The 9,709-nt window shown below is 38.6% G+C and overlaps 1 protein-coding gene across 1 annotated transcript in view; it reads left to right on the plus strand.

Moving 5' to 3' along the window:
- LOC123983062 (breast cancer type 1 susceptibility protein homolog) overlaps positions 1–9,709 on the plus strand; it is a 23,463-nt gene that overhangs the window by 13,214 nt on the left and 540 nt on the right. The window contains exons 15-20 of the mRNA XM_046069183.1: positions 295–372; positions 562–602; positions 1,104–1,187; positions 3,623–3,680; positions 5,757–5,830; positions 7,000–7,060. Coding sequence (XP_045925139.1) covers positions 295–372; positions 562–602; positions 1,104–1,187; positions 3,623–3,680; positions 5,757–5,830; positions 7,000–7,060 — 396 coding nt within the window. The remainder of the gene's footprint in view (positions 1–294; positions 373–561; positions 603–1,103; positions 1,188–3,622; positions 3,681–5,756; positions 5,831–6,999; positions 7,061–9,709) is intronic.

Below are 9,709 nucleotides of genomic sequence, written 5' to 3' on the forward strand. Positions count from 1 at the left end.
AAGAGGATGCATTTATTCTTTTCTACACATATTGTCTGTTTGTGTCTGCATACTACAAGGTGTGTTCATTCTGTAAAATAAAAATGAGTATTTCCTAAAAGTAAGACACATGCTAAACAAGGATTGACCTCAAGGTTCTCAACCTCACAAACTAACTAACTAACTAATGGACCATCTGTAATAGGAACCATTATACCTCATTTATCATCATTTCAACTCAAGGTGTGTTTATGTACGTACGTGTACTACTAGCACATGTTGTCACACATCTGTTTCTTTTCTTTTCTCTGACAGATGAACAACTGGTATGTGAGCGCACGCTGAAGTATTTCCTTGGCATTGCAGGCAGGAAGTGGGTGGTGAGCTTCCAGTGTAAGTCCTGACTCACTTTTCTGTCAAGCTCCATCGCTGATGAGCTGCCAACAATTACTCTAAATACAAAACAGCATGATGTGGAGGCATAGGCTGGAATAAAAGGAGCGTTACATAATACAGTAGCCACCAGAATAGTGTTTGTGCTTCTGACAATAAGCTCATATGTTTCTTATTTCCTCTCCGCAGGGATATCAGAGTGCTTCAAACAAAAGAAGCTCTTAGATGAGGTACGCTCGCCGTTGATTTCCTGCTACATCTCTGTATGTCTCGATATTGAATTAAGGCTCCTGCGTGATGAATCTCTCCATGTGGTTCCCTGTGATACCTCATAAATTATTTGTCATCCATTTGCTGTAGCAATCCCTGCATCTGGGTCTGTGCTATGCAAGTATAATCCTTTGCCAGGCTTTGTTTAATATCTCCATTAATTTAAAACAATTGCTCCGTCGTCCATGCCAGTTTATAAGCATTTCTATGCATCGTATATTGTATGTATCAACAATTATAAGATGAACTCTGTCAAACTGAAGTGTGTTCAGTGTACTCTTAGGACCGTATCTGATCCTTAAAACAAATATCAAATATTATTAGCTTTTTGAGGGTGAATAACTGCTTTATTACTTAAAAGCTTATAGCTACAGGAAAGGTCTTATACCATTGTGCTTGAGGTTCACTTACTTAATTCACATATGCTGAGGTAATTTTGTTTTTTATTCTTCCCCAAACAGAGTCTCTATGAAGTTAAAGGTGATGTGGTGAATGGGCCAAACCACCAGGGCCCCATGAGAGCTCGCACCACTGAAGACAATAACGTGAGTCCCTTACACACTGAACAGGGTGGCAATTATACACTTGTTTATTTGATTTAAATAGCCTCCAAAGGTAAAAGCTAGTCAGTGAACTCCCCAAGGTTTCACTTTTGGAAGGTGTGCATGTAAAAAAAAAAAAAATAAAACAGAACAGAAAAAAAAAAAACACGTTTCCTTGTTTAGTTTTTTTTTTTCTGTTGCCAGCTTGCGAGTACAATCTAAGCTACAATATTTTACCTTACAAACCCCAGAAAATGTTAGATACATTTAAATTTACATATAAAAGTATTTCTCAGCAACATTAAATATTCATGACTAAATTAGCAATCAAAGTTTAAGAAAAGATTATCCTTAAATATTATTTATTAAAATTTTATTTAAAATTAAAAATAGGCTTCATCAAGACTGTGTGGGTGTGGTTTGATCTGATTTGACTGATGGCAGCCTGGAAACATGAGCAAACGGCCCCACAGGCGTTATCACAGAAGTGTGTGACGTCCCCTTTTTCCAGATGAGTTCTCCCACTTCAAACCAGTGAGAGTTACTCTGACAAAAACACATCTACAGAAATCTGTCATGTAAAATAACCAACGCTGAAAATGTCGTTTTTATGTAGGGCCCCGTCGCTTATAGTGAAAAGCTGAGAGTTGAAGTTGTGAGACATCAACTAATTCATTGATTTAATGAAGTTAAATTCATACAAGTACTGATCCAATCAGCAAACATTTAAATGATGATGAGGTTACAGCGTCTGCAGACTACAAGAAAATGTTTAAAATATTCATCTGAAGATTAATGAGATTGATATGCATCGAAGGGTTCTTGCAAGAGTCAAACCAGCGACAGTGCAGTTACATAGCATAGTTTACTTGTTGAACTCTGGACCACGAGGATGCCCCCATTAAAGAGTAATTTAACAGTTGGTGAAGCAAACAGAGCAATACATACACAATCTAGTGAAGAGGGCCCTCTCTTTTTTTCACAAAATAAATGCATTTAAACTGCTTGCTTTTCACACTACATACTGTATATTATAGGTCTGGTGAAGAGTGAGCCAATCACTCAGTCTGGTTTCAACACCTAAAACATGTCAACAACTGTCATCTGTGTTACTAAAGAACTGACTGATTACAAAAAAAACAGTTGAAAAACACAAAATAACCTTTCAGTGAAAAAAAGAGAACCACAAATCAACACATTAACTGTTGCGATTATTGACAATTATTGCCACCTCTATTGTTTGTGAAGGCACATTGTCTGACCACAAAGAGTAGCCTCATTCTGTGAAGAAAATCAAACTAGGTGTCCCAATAACAAACAGCATTTGAACCTGTTTCTTCCTATTGCGCCAGCCTCTTAGCTCAGGCCGTGTTGTAAAAAGCTAATTGTAATTTTCCTCTTGGTGTAAGGCCAGGAGGACCGGTTCCGTTGCCACTGAGGGGGAAAATTAGAAATGGCTAGATGTCATGTTGGCCGTATCGCTGCCTTTGAAGAACCTCCGCTAATTGAATTAGCTAGTAATTTCAGGCTTATTTAAGTGGCTTCAGCACAGCACTGGGACTTTGATGGAGACAGACAGATTGTCCTGTTCATACTCACTCTCTGTCACCTGCGCCGCTGTGACAAACAGATGAAGTGCCAGGACTCGGGAGTCTGTCACCAGAATGTAGATTCCCAGAGAAATCAGTTGAAAAATACTCGTGGGGGGGGGGGTTTGCATGTTATCACATCACGCACTTTAATACCTCCTGAAGGACATTAGGTGTTGTCTAAATTAAAAATCTGTAACAAACACTTTTTCATCTCACCAAGCACCTCTGGCTAATGATCATTATGGACGGACAGGAAGGTGTGAGAAATTAGTATTTCTCTCTCCAGCAGCTCGGACATTAATCTTTCAAACCCTTCCATCCAGCCACGCACTGTAGATGAGACTGTGATGTGAGTTGCACATTTCCTTTCTGTGGTTATTGTGGTTCAAGGAAACAATTTCACATTCCCATTTCAAGCGAGCTTATTGGCCCTGAGTGCAATAAAACAATGTGTCCCTGGTGTCGGGCCAGTCGTTTTTCTTTGCATGCTTAAAGCGTGATATTACCTCAGTGAAGGTGGCTCTGTTTGCTCTTTTCTGTTGGACTCATCCCTGAATTTACAGTATTACAGTGAGAGCTAAAACTGAACAAGGTCTTGAGGTTTATTTTATTACACAATAAGAGAGGAATACATGTTATAAATTGTAAGATGTGCTTGATTTAGTGTTTCAGCTCTCAGAAACATACTCAACTGGATTGTTACGGCTGCCCTCTTAACAGTATTATTGAAATTGTCCGAAGGTTAAATCCACTGAAATGTCCTCTTTCGTTTGAATGTGGACATTTTGCAGGACATCTGACCCTAGATTCTTTTATCCTTACTTTGTATGTTCTTTTTCTCTTCAGTTACTCATGAAGGGCTACAAGATCTGCTTCCAAGGGCCTTTTACAGACATGACTACAGGTAAATCACATACAATGCCAGGTTCAATCAACTAGACTAGAGAAGTTTTTTTTCTGTGTCTATGTGAGAGCAAGGGCTGAAATGTAACATGCAAAGTAGATCAAGGAATTGCTGAAGTTTTGAGGGTGATGTTGTTGATATTAATTAAATTTGGTTGTTAAAGAAATAGTTTGACAATTCGGGGAAATACGCTTATTTGCTTTGTGACAGTTAGATGAGAAGAGTCATCTTTACACTGGTCATGTCACACTGTTGCACTGCGTTTTTTTTGTACGGATTACACAAACTAGGTAAAACATGTTAAGTAGTGAGCTTAAGAGCTTGCTACTGATAGACTGAATTTGTCACCTTTGGACCAAGTCAGACTAGCCGTTTCCAGTTGTTTTGCTAAGCTAAGCTAACCAGGTCCTGGCTGTAGCATCATATTGAGCATACAGACATAAGAGTATCGATCTTCTCACCTAACTCTTGGCTAAAAAACAAAAAATGTTGAACTGTTACTGTCATTAAAATTGGGACCAAAATATGTTCTGGAGATAAAGTGTATTATGTGTATGCTATTTGCTCTGTAAGCGACAACACTGAGCGGTCTAGGGAGGGGTGTGAAATGCAGACTTTTTACTTTTTTAAGGGAGTTTCATCCAGGTGTTTCTCACTGTAAGACTTGAAACTTCCATTTTTTGAATACCACATAATGTATGTAATGAGTCTAGCTAAGACAACTCTGTAGGCTTAGACATACACAGCATTCAAACACCACAGGAATTGAAGAAGCCGCTGTTTGCACTGTTGAGTTTTCTCAATCAAGAATACTTAGCTCAACCCGCACTTCTTCAGTTTTATTGATGTCTGTGTTCTGTAGAACTCCCGCCTTGCTTTCAAGAGATAAAGATGGGGAAAATAACAATAAAAAAAGGGGGGGAGTTAAGGAGGCAGTTAAAGTGATTTGCACAGGGTTTGACTGACACAGCTCGAAACCTGTGCTGTCTTTTAAACCCTGTCATTTCGGTACTGGAGAACAATGACGAGTTTCCCGAGTGTGTGGGCGGATTCAGTATAGACTTGGGAGGTTGCTATGGTGTCAGTTAGCTGCCTGGAGTTTTTTTTTATTATTATTTTTTTTCGGAGAAGAAAGAGGAAATGAGCCTTCAGTCGTGGCCAAACTGCTTTTGCTGTTCTCATCTTCTGAAACTGGTGTAAATACCCAGTTCTTTTTTTGCAGTTTCTGCACCAGCCTTGTTATTGAACTTAGATGCAAATGATTTAAACTGTTGATGACCTCCATTGAAGTTGTAGTTCAATGTAGAGAGGAGTTTAGTTGCCCTTCAAACAACATACTTTTTTTTTGCTTTACCTCTCCAGCATGAATGAATTGACAAATAGATCGTGGGTGAAGGTCTCAGGGGGTACATTACTTAAAAATCCAAACGGCAGCATTCTTTGGTTTCCGCCTTCCTGGGGCTCTTAAAGTGCTCCTGCAGCATCCTCCTGCTGCCTGCCGGATCGATGAAGCTTTGCTAATGGCTCGACATCTGCTAGCTAGCGTGAGGACTTTCCTTAACATGTCACAAACATGAGGATGGAGTCTGTTTTCTTCACCCAGTGGGATTTCATCCATTATTTAATTGCTCCCATTTGTTTACATGTTAAATTATGAGGTTATATACAACTTGTACTGCAAGTTGAATAAAGTTTTCCTGACATGAGCGTCCTCACGTTAAAGGCAACAACTAAGTGAAGCTGTTGATTTAGATATTTTTTTAAGGTGTGTTTGGTGTCTGATATGAAGTGTTGAAATATGAACAGATGTTTTCCAAGCCATGTTAAATGTGTGTTGACTGATTGCGTGAGATGCACATATTGATTTGAGTGGAGACTTAAGTATTGACTTGCTTTCCATCCTTCCGATCAAAGGAAGTCTGAGCTTGAAATGAGTCTGCTTGGTATCCCCTTGGGGTTAAAGAGGTGAAAGTGGAGAGAATTGAATTAAGGTGTGACCAAGGATACTTTATCAGAAACCCAGTCCAAAAAACAGTCAGTCAACCTTTACAGCCAACTTTTGTGTGTGTGTTGTAGATGAAATGGAGTGGATGGTGGAGCTCTGTGGAGCAGCTGTAGTCAAAGATCCACTTCTCCTCGACAGTAAACAGGTAAGTGTGTAAGAGTGTCTAGTGTCTCCCATTTGAACAAAAAATAAACTAGAAAAAGTCATTTATTTTGCACACACATTCAGAAATTATTTCTAGCGCCACCTGCTTTACACAAAACATAAAAGCATTATAGGAAAAATTTTAAAAGGGTGAAATAGAAAATTAAAACAGGATAGTAAAAGTTACAGTGCAGTGTAAGATATGAATCTACAGCCTTAAATTTGATTTAATTAAAGGAAGTGGTAAAAAGAAAAGTCTTCAGTCTTAATTTAAAGGAACTGAGCGTTTCATCAGACCTGCAGTTTTCTGGGAGTTTGTTCCAGATATACAGAACATAAAAACTGAATGCTGCTTCACCATGTTTAGTTTTGATCTTGGGGACAGAAAGCAGACATGTCCCAAACGACCTAATAGGTCTAGATGGTTCAGAACAAATGTATTTTGGCTCTAAACCATTCAGTGCTTTATAAACCAACCAATGTGGCTGCTTAAATTCAGGTCTGAGTCCATGACTATGCCAAGATTTCTGGCTTTGGTCTGTAGTCTTTAAAATTACTGATCACTATGATGGGATCATAGTCCCCTGGTGATATGGTTATGTAAATCTGTGTGTTATCTGCATAATTATGGTAACATATTTTGTTGTTTTTCATAATCTGAGCCAGTAGAAGCATGTAGCATGACTGTAGACTCCTAGTCTTGCTTTTGCAGTATATAATGTTTTAGTTTTAATGATTCCAGTTTGCTCAAGATTCCTGTGACTCATATTTATACCAATATCAGCAAACTGTTACCTGCAGGGACTATGTGGCAGTAAAATGTATGGCTCCCCTACTGAACAATTCTTTGACTCATAAAGCCACAGCCACCATAACAGTTCATGTCTGTCTCCTGGGTTTGATTTTATTTTTGAAAATGGCTCATGAATGCAGTGTTTAGCAAATGGCACATTATAAATGAAAGAAACTGAGTAATGCTGAAAATCCCCAGATCAAATATCCACCACATCAACAATCCTTAAACTATCAAGTGTCAGCTGACATAATAGATAATCTGACATGCAAAGGTGAAAATGGAATTTCTTTCCAATTTGGCTGGCTATAAGTATATATGTTATACATATTGCTAATTTTGTAATCAGGCATAATTTATATCTTTTTGTTACACAGAAGTCCCATCAGCTGGTCATTGTACAGCCTGGATCAGAGTCGTCATCATCCACATTCAGCAGTGAGTCCGAAAATAAAATGTCATTTTCTCCATCTAGTTTTATAATACTTTCAATCATATTAATTGTAGTTATTTTCACTCAAGCGCTCTCTCCGATTTACTTGCTGACACAGAGCACATACAGAGTTCATAAAGATTGGAATTAGACTGACAGCTGCAGCTGGAGCTGATTACATAATTCATACCTGGGTTCACTCAAGGGTTCGAGCCTCACACAAGCATAAACCCACACAGGAATTGTGTGTGATGGACAATTTGCCAATAGATATTTACATTATAATGTAGTACTACATTCCATTGTTTAATCTTGGTACTTGTTGTCTACATGTTCTCAATGCAAAAGCAATGTTCTTAAAAAACACAAGGTATTTTTTTGTAGAATAATTGACAAAAGCGTTCCTACCACCGTCTATTGTTTGGTTTTTGTAAAAGGTTATCAACACTTACCAAAAACACCACAGTGATGCTATTTTTTTTTATAAATTTAAGGCAAATTATCGAGGCAAATAGTAACATTTAATGAAGACTGCCTGCTCAAACTAGCTTGTAGGGCTGAACGATGACATCGTTTTCAAATCGAAATTGCAATTTGATAGAACGCGATTAGCTAATCCTGAAGACGGGGATTAAAATGTAGATCAATTATACATGCATCTGACCCGTTTTAACCTCTTAACATTCCAACGGCCCTGCCCACGGGCCGTCAGGTCCTGGCGGCAGCTTTCGGTATGTGCACACAACTGCTATGTTAACTTCATACTCATGATACACCGCTTGAAAGCTAAAATCCTCGTGATTTTTCCAATGCGAACCATTTCAAGATACAATCAGTGCTTCTGTCAGACCAACCAGTACAAGCAAAATTGAGGCGACTCATCTATGAAGCCTCATAGCAATCCTCCAATCGATTATATTCCAACAAAAATGGTCTTGTTACGTTGTCAAAGGTGCAGATGATCCAATCCAGTAAAAATATTTAGTCCAAAATACATTATTCCATCAATAAATCCCCAGGGACTGCTGCCGCATCATTTCATATTTGCCGGCAGACGTGGCTCATATGTCATAACTGTAATAACGCCGATTTTAATATAAAACTAACATAGCCCAAGTAAAAAAATTTGTTCAGTTTTCCTTGATTTTTGTGCTTCTACCATTGTTAAGTAGGCTACGTAGTTAAATCGTTTCTTTTGTCTGTTTTAACTGTGTTTATTGGTGATATACGATCCGGAGTCTGCAAAGGGTGTTTTATTTTGAAAACGACCAGATTCTCTATGCTGTCCTGTATCTGACTTCCTGCCTGGTTCATCTGCTCTGTGCTGCTTGACGTGGCTTCAGTCAAAAATAGACTGGCTGTGTGTATCGAACAAATCTTCAATAAAAAAAAAACAAGCAAATTGAATCGCTAACTCTGGCAGAATCGGCCCTGCGATGGACTGGCGACCTGTCCAGGGTGTACCCCGCCTTTTGCCCGATGTCAGCTGGGATTGGCTCCAGCCCCCCCGCTCCAGCCCCCCTGTACGCAGGATAAGTGGTTGACAATGGATGGAATCTGGCAGATCGTTCAAACCTACTAGCTAGAATTCAAGTGTTGTTAAGTATAAGGGCTTATGCAAATGGTTATTTTCAAACTTGCTAATAGTTACTTAGTTTATTACAAACTTTAAAAAATGAATTTCTAATTTTTGTAAATTTGTTATTTTTGTAGTGTTTTCTATCATGAAACAAAAATGTAACTAAACATTTGTCATGATATGGTGACCAAAAATGGAAAAAAGAAGCAGGTTTTTAATAGCAGCTAACAATGTTACCTAACGCAGCTTAGCCAGCCAAATGTTGCAAGGTATCTTCATTAGCTTGTATCTGCTAATGTAAACTATTCTCTCTTAGTAAAGAACAAGATTGTGATTTAGAAAAGGTGGTTGAATTTAATTATGTTTAGGATGTCTCATTCTCACGCTAGTGAATATTAGCGAAAGCAATGTTTTTTGAATCGCTTGATGAAATTTGAGATGGATGAAGCTATTAAGAGGTCTAGCTCCAGGCTGGCATTAAAATTATTAGTTTTTCTAGACTGTTCTCACTCACTAAAATAAGAAACTCTTATCTTTTTACCTGTTTGTAACCGTATCCACATTATTAATTACCATTTCACAAAAATATCTTCACATTGTCAACAAGGTTATCACAATTTAGTTAGTTTTTTCTTGTGTTTGTTTGTTTTGAAAAGAGATATGGGCAAGGTCTTTGGCTAAAGTCAGTAAATATGTGAATACACTGGTAAACTAAGGATCTGTTTACTGTAATGGTGACTGGTTGATGGTTACATTTATTGTTTGATTTCTTATCTGAATTCGCTGTAGTGAATGCATGGTCCCCACAAGCACAGACATTTTGGCTGGTGTGCGTGACTGTGCACCTGTCTGTCCTTTAGTACATGGATTTGAATGTGTTTGTGCCTGTGTGAGGACCAGTTGGAGGGTGACAGAACGGTGAAATGGCTGAAATGATGCTGCCAGCCAAAATGAGACAGTTTCCCAACAAGAGCGACGGGAGTGACGTGCCAGGCAAGCAAGTGTGAAGGAAGTTAGGCAGCAGAGAAATGGACAGGAGAAAATTTCAGGGGGGGGGGGGGGGGGGGGGGAAAAA

This window comes from Micropterus dolomieu, linkage group LG14 (genome assembly GCF_021292245.1).
Source record: "Micropterus dolomieu isolate WLL.071019.BEF.003 ecotype Adirondacks linkage group LG14, ASM2129224v1, whole genome shotgun sequence".
Lineage (NCBI taxonomy): Eukaryota > Metazoa > Chordata > Actinopteri > Centrarchiformes > Centrarchidae > Micropterus > Micropterus dolomieu.